The sequence below is a fragment of the Bufo bufo genome, chromosome 6 (genome assembly GCF_905171765.1).
Source record: "Bufo bufo chromosome 6, aBufBuf1.1, whole genome shotgun sequence".
Lineage (NCBI taxonomy): Eukaryota > Metazoa > Chordata > Amphibia > Anura > Bufonidae > Bufo > Bufo bufo.
Genome location: NC_053394.1, coordinates 344883642 through 344904131, shown reverse-complemented (window position 1 = coordinate 344904131; position 20490 = coordinate 344883642). Strand labels below are relative to the sequence as shown.

Genomic DNA, 20490 nt, shown 5'->3' with positions numbered 1-20490 from the left:
TGGAACAGGCCACTGTCACATATTTAGACCCCGGCACCCAGGCAGAGGAGAGAGGTCCCGTAACAGAGAATCTGGCTTCATGTCAGCACAGAATCAGTCTTCATGTCATAGCAGAGAATCAGGCTTCACGTCACCCACCACTGGAACAGGCCACTGTCACATATTTAGGCCCCGGCAACCAGGCAGAGGAGAGAGGCCCCGTAACAGAGAATCTGGCTTCATGTCAGCACAGAATCAGTCTTCATGTCATAGCAGAGAATCAGGCTTCACGTCACCCACCACTGGAACAGGCCACTGTCACATATTTAGGCCCAGGCACCCAGGCAGAGGAGAGAGGTCCCGTAACAGAGAATCTGGCTTCATGTCAGCACAGAATCAGTCTTCATGTTATAGCAGAGAATCAGGCTTCACGCCACCCACCACTGGAACAGGCCACTGTTACATATTTAGGCCCCGGCACCCAGACAGAGGAGAGAGGTCCCGTAACAGAGAATCTGGCTTCATGTCAGCAGAGAATCAGTCTTCATGTTATAGCAGAGAATCAGGCTTCACGTCACCCACCACTGGAACAGGCCACTGTCACATATTTAGGCCCCGGTACCCAGACAGAGGAGAGGTTCATTCAACTTTGGGTTGCCCCGCAATATAATGGTAAAATGAAAATAAAAATAGGATTGAATGAGGAAGTGCCCTGGAGTACAATAATATATTGTTAAGGGGAGGTAGTTAATGTCTAATCTGCACAAGGGATGGACAGGTCCTGTGGTATCCATGCCTGGTTCATTTTTATGAACGTCAGCTTGTCCACATTGGCTGTAGACAGGCGGCTGCGTTTGTCTGTAATGACACCCCCTGCCATGCTGAATACACGTTCAGACAAAACGCTGGCCGCCGGGCAGGCCAGCACCTCCAAGGCATAAAAGGCTAGCTCTGGCCACGTGGACAATTTGGAGACCCAGAAGTTGAATGGGGCCGAACCATCAGTCAGTACGTGGAGGGGTGTGCACAGGTACTGTTCCACCATCTTATTGAAATGTTGCCTCCTGCTAACACGTTCCGTATCAGGTGGTGGTGCAGTTAGCTGTGGTGTGGTGACAAAACTTTTCCACATCTCTGCCATGCTAACCCTGCCCTCAGAGGAGCTGGGCGTGACACAGCTGCATTGGTGACCTCTTGCTCCTCCTCTGCCTTCGCCTTGGGCTTCCACTTGTTCCCCTGTGACATTTGGGAATGCTCTCAGTAGCGCGTCTACCAACGTGCGCTTGTACTCGCGCATCTTACTATCACGCTCCAGTGCATGAAGTAAGGTGGGCACATTGTCTTTGTACCGTGGATCCAGCAGGGTGGCAACCCAGTAGTCCGCACACGTTAAAATGTGGGCAACTCTGCTGTCGTTGCGCAGGCACTGCAGCATGTAGTCGCTCATGTGTGCCAGGCTGCCCAGAGGTAAGGACAAGCTGTCCTCTGTGGGAGGCGTATCGTCATCGTCCTGCGTTTCCCCCCAGCCACGCACCAGTGATGGGCCTGAGCTGCGTTGGGTGCCAGCCCGCTGTGAACCTGCTTCATCCTCATCCTCCTCCACCTCCTCCTCATCCTCGTTCTCCTCGTCCTCCAGTAGTGGGCCCTGTCTGGCCACATTTGTACCTGGCCTCTGCTGTTGCAAAAAACCTCCCTCTGAGTCACTTCGAAGAGACTGGCCTGAAAGTGCTAAAAATGACCCCTCTTCCTCCTCCTCCTCCTCCTGGGCCACCTCCTCTTCCATCATCGCCCTAAGTGTTTTCTCAAGGAGACATAGAAGTGGTATTGTAACGCTGATAACGGCGTCATCGCCACTGGCCATGTTGGTGGAGTACTCGAAGCAGTGCAACAGGGCACACAGGTCTCGCATGGAGGCCCAGTCATTGGTGGTGAAGTGGGGCTGATCCGCAGTGCGACTGACCCGTGCGTGCTGCAGCTGAAACTCCACTATGGCCTGCTGCTGCTCGCACAGTCTGTCCAGCATGTGCAAGGTGGAGTTCCACCTGGTGGGCACGTCGCATATGAGGCGGTGAGCGGGAAGGCCGAAGTTACGCTGTAACGCAGACAGGCGAGCAGCGGCAGGGTGTGAACGCCGGAAGCGCGAACAGACGGCCCGCACTTTATGCAGCAGCTCAGACATGTCGGGGTAGTTGTGAATGAACTTCTGCACCACCAAATTCAGCACATGCGACAGGCAAGGGATGTGCGTCAAACCGGCTAGTCCCAGAGCTGCAACGAGATTTCGCCCATTATCGCACACCACCAGGCCGGGCTTGAGGCTCACCGGCAGCAACCACTCGTCGGTCTGTTGTTCTATACCCCGCCACAACTCCTGTGCGGTGTGGGGCCTGTCCCCCAAACATATGAGTTTCAGAACGGCCTGCTGACGTTTACCCCGGGCTGTGCTGAAGTTGGTGGTGAAGGTGTGTGGCTGACTGGATGAGCAGGTGGAAGAAGAGGAGGAAGCTGAGTAGGAGGAGGAGGAGACAGGAGGCAAAGAATGTTGCCCTGCGATCCTTGGCGGCGGAAGGACGTGCGCCAAACAGCTCTCCGCCTGGGGCCCAGCCGCCACTACATTTACCCAGTGTGCAGTTAGGGAGATATAGCGTCCCTTGCCGTGCTTACTGGTCCACGTATCTGTGGTTAGGTGGACCTTGCCACAGATGGCGTTGCGCAGTGCACACTTGATTTTATCGGATACTTGGTTGTGCAGGGAAGGCACGGCTCTCTTGGAGAAGTAGTGGCGGCTGGAAACAACATACTGTGGGACAGCAAGCGACATGAGCTGTTTGAAGCTGTCTGTCTCCACCAGCCTAAATGACAGCATTTCATAGGCCAGTAGTTTAGAAATGCTGGCATTGAGGGCCAGGGATCGAAGGTGGCTAGGTGGGAATTTACGCTTTCTCTCAAATGTTTGTGAGATGGAGAGCTGAACGCTGACGTGTGACATGGTTGAGATGCTTGGTGACGCAGGTGGTGGTGTTGGTGGTACATCCCATGTTTGCTGGGCGGCAAGTGCCAATGTCCCTCCAGAGACGGAGGAAGAGGCCGAGGCGGCGGTAGCAGCAGAAGAGGCCGAGGCGGCAGCAGCAGAAGAGGTAGCAGGGGGAGCCTGAGTGACTTCCTATTTTTTAAGGTGTTTACTCCACTGCAGTTCATGCTTTGCATGCAGGTGCCTGGTCATGCAGGTTGTGCTAAGGTTCAGAACGTTAATGCCTCGCTTCAGGCTCTGATGGCACAGCGTGCAAACCACTCGGGTCTTGTCGTCAGCACATTGTTTGAAGAAGTGCCATGCCAGGGAACTCCTTGAAGCTGCCTTTGGGGTGCTCGGTCCCAGATGGCGGCGGTCAGTAGCAGGCGGAGTCTCTTGGCGGCGGGTGTTCTGATTTTGCCCACTGCTCCCTCTTTGTCTTTTGCTACGCTGTTGGCTCGGTCTCACCACTGCCTCTTCCTCCGAACTGTGAAAGTCAGTGGCACAACCTTCATTCCATGTGGGGTCTAGGACCTCATCGTCCCCTGCATCGTCTTCCACCCAGTCTTGATCCCTGACCTCCTGTTCAGTCTGCACACTGCAGAAAGACGCAGCAGTTGGCACCTGTGTTTCGTCATCATCAGAGACGTGCTGAGGTGGTATTCCCATGTCCTCATCATCAGGAAACATAAGTGGTTGTGCGTTAGTGCATTCTATCTCTTCCATCCCTGGGGAAGGGCTAGGTGGATGCCCTTGGGAAACCCTGGCAGCAGAGTCTTCAAACAGCATAAGAGACTGCTGCATAACTTGAGGCTCAGACAGTTTCCCTAATATGCATGGGGGTGATGTGACAGACTGATGGGCTTGGTTTTCATGCGCCATCTGTGCGCTTTCTGCAGAAGACTGGGTGGGAGATAATGTGAACGTGCTGGATGCTCTGTCGGCCACCCAATTGACTAATGCCTGTACCTGCTCAGGCCTTACCATCCTTAGAACGGCATTGGGCCCCACCAAATATCCCTGTAAATTCTGGCGGCTACTGGGACCTGAGGTAGTTGGTTCACTAGGACGTGTGGCTGTGGCAGAACGGCCACGTCCTCTCCCAGCACCAGAGGGTCCACTAACACCACCACGACCATGTCCACGTCCGCGTCCCTTACTAGATGTTTTCCTCATTGTTACCGTTCACCACAATAAGAAAAATATTATTCGGGCCAATGTATTGAATTAAAATTCAGACCTTTTTTTACAGACACCTAACACTGTCTGGCTATCTATTTAGGTACCGTATTACACTAATACAGGCACACCAGTAATGACAGATTTAGCTGAATATAAATGTGAGGCCTATTTTTTAGGCCCTGTGTGACAGGTATACGTTTAATCACAGAATTAGACTTGTATCTGCACTGTAGCGTGCGTGTTAAGTTTTTCAGAATGACCCTATCAGCACCTTGAATCAGGGGCTCAACTTGCCCCTGATGTAGTATATGGCCAAAAAATAACCACACTATTGATGGTTAAATGCACTTGGGTGACACAGGCTCAGCCTGCACCTGATATAGTATATGGCCAAAAAATAACCACACTATTGATGGTTAAATGCACTTGATGAAAGCTTGACCCTGATGTAGGATATAGCAAAAAATAACCACACTATTGAGGTTAAATGCACTTGGTGGTAGCTTGTGCTGGCGCACCACAAGCCACAAAATGGCCGCCGATCACCCCAGAGAAAAGTGACTGAAAAACGCTCTGGGCACCCTAAAAACACTGAGCAATTGAATAGAAGCAGTTCAATGATCCACAGCTGTAGATCGATCACAGAATGAAGTCTTTTGGAGGAGTTAATCTGCCTAATCTCGCCCTAACGTCGCAGCTTCAACCTCTCCCTACACTTGTATCAGCAGAGTGACGTGCAGCGCTACGTGACCCAAGCTTATATAGAGGCCGGGTCACATGCTGCACTGGCCAATCACAGCCATGCCAATAGTAGGCATGGATGTGATGGCCTCTTGGGGCAAGTAGTATGACGCTTGTTGATTGGCTGCTTTGCAGCCTTTCAAAAAGCGCCAAGAAAGGGCCGAACACTGAACCCGAACCCAGACTTTTACGAAAATGTTCGGGTCCGTGTCACGAACACCCCAAAATTCGGTACGGACCCGAACTATACAGTTCGGGTTCGCTCATCCCTATTCACAACAATACATAGTGCACTAATCAGTAATATGTAGTCAGACCTGCTAAAATGTGAAGTTGCATGTATTGCGCAAAAATATGCGCATCATTAATTGCCGAAATGCGCAATCGCGAATATATTGGAGCACTCTATCTGCATATAAAGCTATTGTAATGTTCTGCCGTGCCAACCATTTTCTCCAGTCTCAGGAAACTTCTAGCAGCTTGAAAAATGTAGCAACAGTGACCCACGCCTTTATTGAGCGTGCAATACGTGCATATTACATTGCCGATTTTCACAATCAAGAAAATAATCTCAAATTCTCAAATATACTGTATGACGAATATTCGCCCAAATATTTGCGAAATAGAGCGAATTCGAATATTGCCCCTGTCACTCAATACTAGTGACTAAAGCTGGCCCTACACTTTAAATATAATGTTGAGGATGGGGGCCTCCTTTAACGCCAGATGGGGAGATAAGGATTGGGCTGTTGGATGTCAACTGCCTGATTCATTTGTTCTCTGGAAGATAAGCAACTGCCAGAGCAATGTGGGATGTGCTGAAAAACAAGCCTAAACCATAGAGCCCCACCTCACTGGACACCTTCATAGGTCTTGTGGAGTCCATGACTCAATAGAGCAGAGCAGTTTGTTCTAGGGGGACCTAGACATTGATAGGAAGGTGGGTGATGCTATGGCTGATCAGTGTGTAATATATAGGTTATAACAGTGTGTTTAGTAGATATTAGCAAAATTATTGTATGCCCATTATTATCACTCAGTTCAAGAGCGCTTTTGGTTTATTAAAGCAAAAATATTTCTTGGGAGACACACTTCTGAGACTGTAATCCTTTATTGATGGAATAGTTAGGCAGTCTTTGTTCTTCCATCCGTCGGACAAACCAGAATAGGCTGCTTGCTGGATCTGGAAGGCCCTTTATTGGTTTGTACAAGGGCACATGGTTTATTTGTACATGACTATAATTCCCCTTGTTAACATTGCCATAATTTGATATCTGAAAGAAAAACAAAAAAGGAAGGAAACAGTTAGTACGGAGCAGCATTTGAGACAGAATTCCTTTAGAAAACCATTTAGGGTGTTTCCATACTTTTTGGAGCATTTATATTATTTTTTATTGGGACCTTTTGTTCAGAATTTTCCGTATATTGGAAAATAACTGAAGAAAATGCCACAACAAGAGTATGTTGTGACTTGATTAAACACAAAGGGCCAAAAACTGTCTTAAAACACCACTACAAAGACAACGTTTTTGTAGGGCATTTTATAATTTCCAATTAATTATGGTGTAACATCTGGCTCTGGGGTTTGTTGCTTCTACAAAATACACCAACAAAAAAAATAAACATTTTTGAAAAGTGTCCAGCCACCCTCAAAGGATTTTTGCCACTATTTTATGTTATTTTAATATAATTCAGTATGAAAAACCAGTTGCTTTTGTAACTTACAGGTCATTTGATAATTTGTATTACTATAATGTGATTTTGTTGCGGGAATGCATTAAGCCAGCCAAAATAACGTTGCTACTTTCTGTTACAAAAATGCTCAGTTGGGAGTTATTCCCATTACTCTACTTCCTTATAATGGTGCCCCCTAGTGTTTAATCCATATAGTAATGTGCACATCCACCTACTGAGGTGGCTACACGTGCTCTGTTACATCCTTCAACTACCACCAGCCATATCTACTGTTTGCTGTTACTGTTAGGCCTCTTTCAGACGGGCGTTGCGGGAAAATGTGCGGGTGCGTTACGGGAACACCCGCGATTTTTCAGCGCGAGTGCAAAACATTGTAATGCGTTTTGCATGAGAAAAATCACGCATGTTTGGTACCCAAACCCGAACTTCTGGCTTGGGATCGGTGTTCTGTAGATTGTATTATTTCCCCTTATAACATAGTTATAAGGGAAAATAATAGCATTCTGAATAAAGAATGCATAGTAAAATAGCGCTGGAGGGGTTAAAAAAATAAATAAATTATTTAACTCACCTTAGTCCACTTGATAGCGCAGCCCGGCATCTCCTTCTGTCTCCTTTGCTGAACAGGACCTGTGGTGACATCACTCCGGTCATCACATGATCCATCACCATGGTAAAAGATCATGTGATGGATCATGTGATGACCGGAGTGACGTCACCAGAGGTCCTGTTCCTGTAATGAATGCTCACCACAGGTCCTGTTCAACAAAAGAGACAGACGAGAAGCCGGGCAGCGCGATCAAGTGGTATAAGGTGAGTTACATTTTTATTTTATTTTTTTAACCCCTCCAGCGCTATTTTACTATGCATTCTGTATTCAGAATGATATTATTTTCCCTTATAACCATGTTATAAGGGAAAATAATAATGATCGGGTTTCCATCCCGATCGTCTCCTAGCAACCGTGCGTGAAAATCACACCGCATCCGCACTTGCTTGCGGATGCTTGCGATTTTCACGCAACCCCATTTACTTCTATGGGGCCTGCGTTGCGTGAAAGACGCAGAATATAGAGCATGCTGCGATTTTCACGCAACGCACAAGTGATGCGTGAAAATCACCGCTCATGTGAACAGCCCCATAGAAATGAATGGGTCGGTATTCAGTGCGGGTGCAATGCGTTCAACTCACACATTGCATCCGCGCGGAATACTCGCCCGTGTGAAAGGGGCCTTAGCTGTGACAGGGAAAAAGCTATAGCAGAAAGGACATACCGCTGAGAAAGAACATGTGTCCCCTGAGAAAGGACATTCCCCCAGAACTGCAACAGGGAAAGAGCTGCAGCAGAAAATACATGCCCCCTGAAAATGGGCACGTCTCCTGAGCTGCCAGCCTGAGAAGAATCTAATAGAGTGATGAATGAGGAGATCTCTGGATCCATGTGAGGTACAAAGCTGGTTCTAGCTTTGTTAAAAAGTAGAGTTGAGCGAACACCTAGATGTTCGGGTTCGGAGAGTTCGGCCGAACTTTAAAAAAAAGTTCGGGTTCGGGACCCGAACTTGATCCGAACTTGAACCCGAACCCCATTGAAGTCAATGGGGACCCGAACTTCACTTTATTTTTCATTATAACATGGTTATAACGGAAAATAATAGTATTAGCTTTTTCAGATCTGAGTTTTCACGATCGTGAAAACTCAGATCCGACAGTATATTCTAACACAGGCGTTCCCATGGTGATGGGGACGCTTCAAGATAGAATATACTAAGAACTGTGTACATAACTGCCCCCTGCTGCCTGGCAGCACCCGATCTCTTACAGGGGGCTGAGATCCGCACAATTAACCCCTCAGGTGCCGCACCTGAGATGTTAATTGTGCGGATCTCAGCCCCCTGTAAGAGATCGGGTGCTGCCAGGCAGCAGGGGCCAGACCCCCCTCCCTCCCCAGTATTAAAATAATTGGTGGCCAGTGTGGCCCCCCCATCCCCCCCCCTATTAAAATCATTGGTGGTTAGTGTGGCCGCCCCCCCCCCCCCCCCATTAAAATCATTGGTGTCCAGTGCGGCAGTTCCGATCGGAGTCCCAGTTTAATCGCTGGGGCTTCGATCGGTTACCATGGCAGCCAGGACGCTACTGCAGTCTTGGCTGCCATGGTTACTTAGCACTTTTAGCAGCATTATACTTACGTGCGCTGTCTGTGGCCGGCTGGCGCTCCTCCTACTAGCACAGACCTGTCACTTACCAGTAGGAGGAACACCCGGCCGGCCACAGACAGCGCACGTAAGTATAAGGGCTGTTTCACACGAGCGAGTCCATTGCGGGAATCACGCTCCGTGTGTGAGTGTCATCCTCCGCTCTGGATTGCAGGAGCGCACGGCATTATCATGATTTATAATGCTGTGTGTCTCTGCATGGCCTTTTTTTCCACAGAATCATAGTGACATAAAGCTGTCAGTATGATTCTGTAGAAATAAGGTCAAGCAGAGGCACATAGCATTATAAATCATGATAATGCCGTGCGCTCCTGCAAGTCCAGGGCAGAGGATCACACTCACACATGGAACGTGATTCCCGCAATGGACTCGCTCGTGTGAAACAGCCTTAATGCTGCTAAAAGTTTTAAGTAACCATTGCAGCCAGGAATGCAGTAGCGTCCTGGCTGCCAGGGTAACCGATCGGAGCCCCAGTGATTAAACTGGGACTCCGATCGGAACTGCCGCTCCACTGCCACCAATGATGGGGGGAGGGGGGTTGTTAACCAATGACTTTAATTAGGGGGGGGAGGGGAGGCCGCACTGTACACCAATGATTTTAATAGGGGGTGGGGGGGGCGCACTAGCCACCAAAGATTTTGATAGGGGGGGGGGGGCCGCACTGGCCACCAATGATTTTAATACTGAGGAGGGAGGGGGGTCTGGCCCCCTGCTGCCTGGCAGCACCTGATCTCTTACAGGGGGCTGTGATCCGCACAATTAACCCCTCAGGTGCGGCACCTGAGGGGTTAATTGTGCTGATCACAGCCCCCTGTAAGAGATCAGGTGCTGCCAGGCAGCAGGGGCCGTTATGTCCACAGTTCTCAGTATATTCTAACTTGAAGTGTCCCCATCACTATGGGAACGCCTCTGTGTTAGAATATACTGTCGGTGATGGGGACGCTTCAAGTTAAAATATACTATCAGATTGGAGAAAACTCTGATCCGATGGTATATTAATATCCGATGGTATATTAAAGGGACACTGACAGGCCCAATAAGCATATTTAGCTATATATATATGAATGCATAGGTCTTCTAATGTGTATTAAAAACATATAAGTATAACCCCTGTCCACCTTATAAATACAGCAAAATCATGTTTGATAACCTGATGTAATCGCTCTTCTTTCTGCCCAAGGGGCGGCTTTTCAGCTCCACATGGGCACACACCAACCGCCGTTCTCAAGCGCTGCCCAGTTCATCAATATTTACTTTGCTGGGCGGCTTCTGCTGTCCCTGACGTTCCAAGATCTTTCTATTGGGCATGCATGGGATCTCGGAACGTCGGGGACAGCAGAAGCCGCCCAGCGAAGTAAATATTGATGAGCTGGGCGGCGCTTGAAAACGGCGATTGGGGCGCGTGTGTGCGCCCCTATGGAGCTGAAACGCCATCCCTTGGGCAGAAAGAAGAGCGATTACATCAAGTTATCAAACATGATTTTGCTGTATTTATAAGGTGGACAGGGGTTATACTTATATGTTTTTAATACACATTACACTGCGTGCAGAATTATTAGGCAAATGAGTATTTTGACCACATCCTCCTCTTTATGCATGTTGTCTTACTCCAAGCTGTATAGGCTCGAAAGCCTACTACCAATTAAGCATATTAGGTGATGTGCATCTCTGTAATGAGAAGGGGTGTGGTCTAATGACATCAACACCCTATATTAGGTGTGCATAATTATTAGGCAAATTCCTTTCCTTTGGCAAAATGGGTCAAAAGAAGGACTTGACAGGCTCAGAAAAGTCAAAAATAGTGAGATATCTTGCAGAGGGATGCAGCACTCTTAAAATTGCAAAGCTTCTGAAGCGTGATCATCGAACAATCAAGCGTTTCATTCAAAATAGTCAACAGGGTCGCAAGAAGCGTGTGGAAAAACCAAGGCGCAAAATAACTGCCCATGAACTGAGAAAAGTCAAGCGTGCAGCTGCCAAGATGCCACTTGCCACCAGTTTGGCCATATTTCAGAGCTGCAACATCACTGGAGTGCCCAAAAACACAAGGTGTGCAATACTCAGAGACATGGCCAAGGTAAGAAAGGCTGAAAGACGACCACCACTGAACAAGACACACAAGCTGAAACGTCAAGACTGGGCCAAGAAATATCTCAAGACGAGTCTTGATGGGCCAGATGGATGGGCCCGTGGCTGGATTGGTAAAGGGCAGAGAGCTCCAGTCCGACTCAGACGCCAGCAAGGTGGAGGTGGAGTACTGGTTTGGGCTGGTATCATCAAAGATGAGCTTGTGGGGCCTTTTCGGGTTGAGGATGGAGTCAAGCTCAACTCCCAGTCCTACTGCCAGTTTCTGGAAGACACCTTCTTCAAGCAGTGGTACAGGAAGAAGTCTGCATCCTTCAAGAAAAACATGATTTTCATGCAGGACAATGCTCCATCACACGTGTCCAAGTACTCCACAGCGTGGCTGGCAAGAAATGGTATAAAAGAAGAAAATCTAATGACATGGCCTCCTTGTTCACCTGATCTGAACCCCATTGAGAACCTGTGGTCCATCATCAAATGTGAGATTTACAAGGAGGGAAAACAGTACACCTCTCTGAACAGTGTCTGGGAGGCTGTGGTTGCTGCTGCACACAATGTTGATGGTCAACAGATCAAAACACTGACAGAATCCATGGATGGCAGGCTTTTGAGTGTCCTTGCAAAGAAAGGTGGCTATATTGGTCACTGATTTGTTTTTGTTTTGTTTTTGAATGTCAGAAATGTACATTTGTGAATGTTGAGATGTTATATTGGTTTCACTGGTAAAAATAAATAATTGAAATGGGTATATATTTGTTTTTTGTTAAGTTGCCTAATAATTATGCACAGTAATAGTCACCTGCACACACAGATATCCCCCTAAAATAGCTAAAACTAAAAACAAACTAAAAACTACTTCCAAAAATATTCAGCTTTGATATTAATGAGTTTTTTGGGTTCATTGAGAACATGGTTGTTGTTCAATAATAAAATTAATCCTCAAAAATACAACTTGCCTAATAATTCTGCACTCCCTGTAGAAGACCTATGCATGCATATATATATATAGCTAAATATGCTTATTGGGCCTGTCAGTGTCCCTTTAATATTACCCGAACCCGAACTTTTACTGAAATGTTCGGGTGCCGAACACCGTAAAGTTCGGTACGAACCCTGAACTTTACAGTTCGGGTTCGCTCAACCCTATTAGAAAGTGATTTTCATCTACTATATGATGTCTGATTTTCATTTTTTACTATGTTTATGTTAAAATCTCTTGAAACAAGTATTCTCAACTGAGTCAATAGGATATATCATTTTTTTCTGATAGGTGTTAATAGGGGCATAGCTAAAGGCTCAAGGGCCCTGCTGCAAGAGTTAGGGGCAGGGGAGCACATAGCCTTCGTGCTGGGGCTGCCTGAAGCAAAAAATTTAATGCCCCCCCCATGTCAAATTCTTGACCTAACTCCTTCCCTCCAGCTAGAGGTGTAACTTGACCTGCATGCACTTTCTATAATACCAGTGTTTTCTTATGTTGTCCAAGGGTCTTTGGGCCCCCAACTGCTACCTCTGCACCCCCTATAGCTTTCCCCCTAGGTGCGGGTCTCTCCTCTGGGATCTGCTTCTATGTCCAGAACGTATCCAGAAGTGAATGGAGAGCACACTATACATGTGTGGCCACCATCCATTTACCCTATGGCACTGAAGCTGTACACATAGCATTTTATAGAGGGGACTCCTTCCTTTTAAAATGCGTGATGTCTAATGCAAAATTTGGCATAACAATGATCTATGGCTGGTTTACGCTCTTTGGGCTGGGTACTTTAGTTCTAGTCCTGTACAGTACATTACAATGATTGTCCCAGATGGGACAACCCCATTTAAAAAAGATGAGTGTTTTATATATGGGCTCATCTAAAGTGATCAATCATGCTTGACTTTCTGGAAATCAGGCAGACAAACTTAGCTTTGTAGTTAGTGCAAAGTGCTTCCTATTAAAATACATGATGCCTAATGTAAAATTTATTAGAGGGATAGCAATGATCTAGGGCTGAGTTCCGTTGTTTGGGCTGGGTACCTTAACTTCAATCAGGTACATAACAAGTAATTAGGGGGCACCATAGCAAAATAGAGCATGAAAGCTTATGAATATTTTGGTTTCCCTAATGCACATGAGTAACGCACACAGTAATGTCACAATAGTGGGATAATGTGTAGAGTGATGTCACAGTACAGTTACAGTACAGGAATAACACAATGAAGTCACACTACGGGGATAATGCAAAGCATGACACAATAACACACAAAAAGGTCAACATGTACTCTATGACATCACAGGAAAGTGATGTCACCATGCACGGGTATAGAGAAGGCATGATGTCACAGTACAGGATTAGCAAAGTGATGTTACAACACAGAAATAATGCAAAAAGTGCCGCCCATGTTAATTAGTCATTTTCTATCTTACCTTTTTCACGCGTTTAATACAACAAGATCCTGAGAATAAAAGCAGAAAAAAGTTACATGTCGCACTAAGCCTTCAGCACTTAAATTAGACATAATCGTAATTAGTGGCGTCGCTAGGGGGGGGCGAGGGGGGGCAATCGCCCCCCCTATGTTGTCCTTTGCCCCCCCGGTTGCCCCCCCGCTGATTCCCCCACGTGAATACTAATGAGCGCTTCCATTATGGAAGCGCTCATTAGAACCGAGAGACCAGGAAGTGGTGAACGCTCTGTACTCACCACTTCCTGGTCCTCGGCTGTCGGCTGTGCAGGGCTGCGCACAGCGTGAGGGCGCTCTGTGACCTCACGCTGTGCGCGCCAGTTCAGAGCACAGTCGACTGAGGAGAGGCAGGCGGCGTCCAGGAGCAGGAGAGGTAAGTGATTTTTTATTTTATAAACTATGTGGCTGCTGGGGGCATAAGGGGGGCTAATGATGAGAGGCATATGGGGGGACGGGGCTAATGATGAGAGGCATATGGGGGGCCGGGGCTAATGATGAGAGGCATATGGGGGGCCAGGGCTAATGATGAGAGGTATATGGGGGGCCAGGGCTAATGATGAGAGGTATATGGGGGGCCAGGGCTAATGATGAGAGGGATATGGGGGGCCAGGGCTAATGATGAGAGGTATATGGGGGGCCAGGGCTAATGATGAGAGGTATATGGGGGGCCAGGGCTAATGATGAGAGGTATATGGGGGGCCAGGGCTAATGATGAGAGGTATATGGGGGGCCAGGGCTAATGATGAGAGGCATTTGGGGGGCTAATGATGAGAGGCATTTGGGGGGCTAATGATGAGAGGCATTTGGGGGGCTAATGATGAGAGGCATTTGGGGGGCTAATGATGAGAGGCATTTGGGGGGCTAATGATGAGAGGCATTTGGGGGGCTAATAATGAGAGGCATTTGGGGGGCTAATGATGAGAGGCATATGGGGGGCTAATGATGAGAGGCATTTGGGGGGCTAATGATGAGAGGCATTTGGGGGGCTAATGATGAGAGGCATTTGGAGGGCTAATGATGAGAGGCATAAGGGGCTAATGATGAGAGGCATTTGGGGGGCTAATGATGAGAGGCATTTGGGGGGCTAATGATGAGAGGCATATGGGGGGCTAATGATGAGAGGCATTTGGGGGGCTAATGATAGGCATTTGGGGGGCTAATGATGAGAGGCATTTGGGGGGCTAATGATGAGAGGCATTTGGGGGGCTAATGATGAGAGGCATATGGGGGGCTAATGATGAGAGGCATATGGGGGGCTAATGATGAGAGGCATATGGGGGGCTAATGATGAGAGGCATATGGGGGCTAATGATGAGAGGCATATGGGGGCTAATGATGAGAGGCAGCATATGGGGGCTAATGAGGCATAAGGGCTGATATGGGGGCTAATGAGAGGCATAATAACAGTGTCTTCCACAGATGCCCCCATAACAGTGTGTCTTCCACAGATCCACCATAACAATGCGACTGCGCACTGATGAGAGACAGAAAGAAGGGGAAAGAATCCGCAGAAGCAAGAAGAGGACGGCACCGCAGACGACTGAATGGCTTCTTTTGTAAGTAAATAGTTTTAGTATAAATGTATCCCTGCATACCGCAATTCTCTCATATTTTGTAATCTTATTTATATATACTTAATTTGTTTTTGCCCCCCCCATTTTTGACTGTGGTATCTTTGTGCCCCCCCTATATATTGATCCTAGAGTCGCCACTGATCGTAATTCTGGGGTCTCAGTTATTAATTGTTACTATGGAAAATATCTCAAGTTAGCAAAAGAATTGTAAAGCATACTAAAACAGACAGAGGCCAGAAGTGACACATTACACAACCAATTAATGTGTAATACTTACATCCAGGATATCAATGTCGGCATCATTAAAATCTATGCCCATCAGATTAGGTAAAGGTATTCCGCTCCCTAAAACCGCTAAAATGTAGGAAAAGCACAAAGATTTAGGTTAACATCACACTATACATGATCAGTAGGTACCCTTGCTCATACATGGTCTGATCGCCCATTTATAGGGCCATGTTGTTCCTCTGTATGTGTGTTTTTACTCAAAGCTACGCAGAATTTGGTCTCCTTATGGAATCCAAAAAAATGTATGGTGTGCATGCAGGAATTGCTTCTAGAGGAAAATAGGGTGCCTCATAGGTGCACCGTATGGCGGCACAAAAAATGCCTATAAGTCCATATTAAAGACTCCAAGAAATACTACAGAATGTGCAGCCATATAAAGCAATGCCTCACAGATGGGTGCTAACATATTAGGGGTGTAACATTAGGGGGTGAAGAGGTGGCAGCCTGAGGAGGCCCAAAAGCTCCTATGCCACATAGGCACCAGTACTGTAAATGGCAAATGGTAAGTGGGGATCCTTTTACAGATCTTACATTATGGTCCCAGGGGCTTCAAGTAACTTCTGTACTAGAGATGAGCGAATTTCAAAAAAATTCCATTCGGCCAGTCCGCCAATTTTTTTTAAAAACTTCAGTTCAATCCAAATTTATTCGTGGCTAATCACGTAACAAAATGGCTATTTCCTGGCTGCAAAGAGCCTTTATAGTGGTGTAGAACACTGCACCTTGCAGTAACACGCATAGGGAGTCTGCTGTGGTAGTGAAACAATACTGTGAGTCAGTATGACATGTAGATGACAGGCGTCGCTCTTAGAATCACTGAACACTTCACTTATTTGGGCAGTTACGGGGCCAAAACTGACCATGATAACTCAATGATAACTCAATGTTAGCATCAAGAAGAAGCGCACTCCTTTTACATAGTCGTCAGCTGATTCCACATAGATGTCTACAGAACCTGTTCTATTAAATGTTTATACAAGTAAAGCCCCCCGACAGAGTGGAGAGGGTGTCAGCAGTAAGTTTGTGTTGACGTCACTGATTATTTTGCCCTTCCTTCCATCAGAACAATAACCCCCAAAAAATGGATCCTGTCTGTGGAGCATCCACCTTCACTCTGTCATAATTTGGTCAGTAATCCTTCAGTATTGCTAAAACCCCAAAAAATAGGGGTGGATCCAAAACAGAGATGACACGTGAATGGAATATTTGCATGTCTTCTGTGTTTTGTACCCACTCCTGCTTTTGGCTACTAAATCATAAGCCAATTCTGATGCAAAATAGGAAACACGTCATGTAGGCCTTACAGCTGTTACATAGACAAGATCCGTTGTGCATCAAATTTTTCCTTCCTTCTGACAGATCAGAAGAAGGGTCAAATAAATGATTATGTCAGCCAGACCGAAAGGCAAAATAGTGGCCCAGTCATTAAGCAGAGAGGGTTGGAACAGCATGAGGAGACCACAGAGTGGCCCAATGACAGTCTGGAGGTGGCAGCAGCATCAGGAGGAGGCCACAGAGTGGCACAATGACAGTGTGGAGGTGGCAGCAGCAACAGCATCAGGAGGAGGCCACAGAGTGGCACAAAGACAGAGTGTGGAGGTGTTGGCAGCATCAGGAGGAGTCCACAGGGTGGCACAATGACAGAGTGTGGAGGTGGCAGCAGCATCATCAGGACTCCCTGCCTCAATCTCCATTGCATACTGCCACGGTGTGTCTGGGTCCTCTGCCTCATCTTCCTCATTGCCCTGTAGCTCCTCTGGCTGCTCCTGCTTCTCCTCTCCTATCACCTGTGTATAAAAACCACCCATTTTGCTACACCTTGCTTGTGCTACAATATCCTCCTCCACCTCAAGTTCAGCCCCCACAGGGCTCATGTGGCTGTGAGATCTAGGCGCCACGTCTCCAGTCCCCTGACCAGCCAGATTTACCAGCATCTGTTCCAGGACATGAAGAAGTGGAATAATATTGTTCATACAGTAGTCCTGTTGACTGACAAATAACGTGGCCTCCTCAAAGAGCCTAAGCAAACGGCAGGTGTCATGCATGAGCTGCCACTTGCTGACATCGAAGTTACACAGGGGAGTACTCCAGTCTGCTTGGATCATCAAGAAATTGTTTATGGCCTTTCTCGTATAGTCGGTCCAACATATGGAGGGTGGAATTCCAATGGGTGGAAACGTCGCATATCAGCCTATGTTGGGGTATGCCATTCTGCCGTTGCAGCTCAAGGAGGGTGTGCTTTGCGGTGTACAAGTGGCTGAAGTGCATGCAAAGTTTCCTTGCCATTTTTAGGATGTCTTACAGATGTGTGGAAGACTTCAGGAACCACTTGACAACCAGATTGAACACATGTGCCATGCAGGGCGCATGGCTCAGCCCTCCTTGACGCAGCGCCGACATCATGTTCTTCTCATTGTCAGTCACCATGGTTTCTGGCCAGGCTTCACCTTCTGCCCACAGATTCTACAAATGGCCATGTTCACCTACTCTGGAGGCTTAAAAAACTGCCACACCGCCTAATAAGTGATTTTACCCCCAACATTCCGCACTGACTGACTGCTACCACTGCTGCTTCTGTAAACCCTTGCACCACTACTTTCCGGGCAGGTAGGCTCCTGCGAGCGGATGGTCTACCCCGGGCACTTTTGGCTCCCGACCTCCCACTGCTGGCACCCCGCTGACTCCTGACAATGCTAGCGACTTGCTGGCTCCGCCACTGCCTCTTGGGCAAGCTGCCCCCCTCTTCTTCACCCAGCTCTCAAGCGCGATAAGCTACATCATCATCGAGTAATGTCTGTGCGTCACTGATGTCCTCCTCAAAGGTCTCTGGTTCAGGAGCCTGATCGCTCACAACACCAGCTCCCACGACACGCTCCTCATCACTACTTGCCCACCTACCGGAGGAAGCGGTGGATGTCTCCTCCACATCTTGGCTGGCCAGTAGCTGCTGACTGTCCTCTAGTAGCTCGTCCTCGCTGTATAGTGATGCTGCCCACAGCTTATAATACTTGTCAGGCTGAGGGAACAGAAAAGGACAGAGGCAGGTTGAGGACAGGTGAGGTCACAGGGCCTGCTCCCAGGCCATGCCAACTAAGGGTTGTGTCTGATGAACCCATCGACTCTTGGCTGGGGGTGTCTGATGTCACTTTATACAAAGTGGATGACCGAGTCAACCATTCAAGAACCGCTGGGTTGCTGGTCAAGACACAACCGCTAGATGACACTGGGAGCTCAGGCCTCTCTCTGCGACTCCTGCTGCCATGGCCTCTTACTCTGCTGTGACCTGTGCCTGCACCAAAAACATTTAGGCCTCTGCCACTCCCCTGTGCAGGGCCTGGCACTTCTCTGTCTGACATACTGTTAGATTAAATAAATTAATAAATAAATAGGAAATTAAAACACCCTAAAAACGTCTGTAATTTTCTCCACACAACAGCAAATAAGCCCTTTTTTTCACTAATACACGCAAAAGAAGGCTTTAGAACATGTAACTGAATGGCAAATAATATATATATTTTTGCCACTAATACATGCCAAAAAGGGCTTTAAAACATATAACTGCACAGCTGAACAGAAAATATATATTTGTTGCCACTAATACACGCCAAAAAGGGCTGTAATTTTCTCACTTCACCACACAGCGGCAAATACTTTTTTTGTGCCACTAATACACGCCAAAAGGGCTTTAGAACATATAACTACACCGCTGAACGGCATATATATTTTTGTGCCACTAATACATGCCAAAAAGGGCTTTAGAACATATAACTGCACCGCTGAACGGCATATATATTTTTTTGGCCACTAATACACGCCAAAAAGGGCTGTAATGTTCTCACTTCACCACACAACGGCAAATACTTTTCTTTGTGCCACTAATTCATCCCAAAAAGGGCTTTAGAACATATAACTACACAGCTGAACGGCAAATAATATACCCTATTTTTCGCCCCATAAGACGCACTTTTTCCCCCCCATGCAAGGGTCAGACCCCATGCAAGGGTCTGTATGCACATGCAAGGGTCTGTATGGTAGACGATTGCATGCCCGCGTACGTAATACTGTGTGACACCTGAAAACCGACCACACGACCACTGGCTCCCTGCACTTAATACGGACGGAGTCAGGGTCACCTAGAATCAAGCCAGCAAGGAAACACAATAAAGTAAAAGATTTATCTGTACAAACAGCAGAAGTAGCCTCCAGCAATGAACACCTCATCCAGGAAGTAGTATAAACAGCAAAGTGAGGCAGTATGGGAGGGATTATAAAGGAAGAGGATTAGTCGAAATAAGTGACACCTGGCAGAAGGAAAGGAGATGAGAAAGTGAAACCAAAACAAAGAACATCATACAAGAGGTAGAGAAAAACGTCTGCCAGATTTTCTCACAGAACTGGCGGTGACAGTACCCCTCCCTCTACGGGTGGACTCTGGACACTCAGAGCCCACCTTCTCAGGATGAGACCTATTGAAAGCCCTGATGAGACGAGTGGCCTTAATGTCCGCCACTGGGACCCACATCCTCTCCTCAGGACCATAACCCTCCCAATGAACAAGGTACTGAAGAGAACCGCGGATAATGCAAGAATCCACAATCCTAGAGACCTGAAATTCAAGATTTCCATCAACAATAATCGGAGGAGGCAGCAAAGAGGAGGGTACAGTGGGTTGGACATAAGGTTTTAATAGGGACTTGTGAAAAACATTATGAATCTTCCAAGTCTGAGGAAGATCAAGATGGAAGGCAACGGGATTGATGAGGGACAAGATCTTGTAAGGCCCAATAAACTTAGGACCCAACTTCCAGGAGGGAACCTTCAGTTTGATATTCTTTTTAGACAACCACACCAGATCACCAACATTCAGGTCCGGACCAGGCACACGTCTCTTATCCGCCACACGCTTATATCTCTCACTCATCCTCTTCAGATTACCCTGAATCTTTTGCCAAATAAATGACAAAGACGAGGAAAATCTCTCCTCATCAGGTAAACCAGAAGACCCCTCTCCAGAGAATGTCCCAAAATGGTGACTTATCAGAGGACTCCTGGCGACGGTTATTTAAAGCAAACTCAGCAAGGGAAAAAAAAAAAAATACCAATCCTCCTGATTCTCCGCCACAAAACAGCGCAGATATGTCTCCAGATTCTGATTGACGCGTTCGGTCTGACCATTCGACTGCGGGTGAAAATCAGAAGAGAACGACAACCGAACCCCCAAGCAAGAACAGAAGGCCTTCCAGAATCGGGAAACAAATTGCGTGCCCCTATCAGAAATGAT

General features: G+C 47.3%; 1 protein-coding gene across 3 annotated transcripts in view; it reads right to left on the bottom strand.

Moving 5' to 3' along the window:
- Positions 1 to 6031: 6031 nt before the first annotated feature.
- LOC121005271 (BPI fold-containing family B member 4-like) overlaps positions 6032 to 20490 on the bottom strand; it is a 126739-nt gene continuing 112280 nt past the window's right edge. For all 3 annotated transcript variants that reach the window (XM_040437903.1, XM_040437905.1, XM_040437904.1), the window contains 3 exons: positions 15199 to 15275; positions 13313 to 13341; positions 6032 to 6186 (listed from right to left, as the gene is read on the bottom strand). In XM_040437903.1, coding sequence (XP_040293837.1) covers positions 13318 to 13341; positions 15199 to 15275 — 101 coding nt within the window. In that variant the 3' untranslated portion in view covers positions 6032 to 6186; positions 13313 to 13317. The remainder of the gene's footprint in view (positions 6187 to 13312; positions 13342 to 15198; positions 15276 to 20490) is intronic.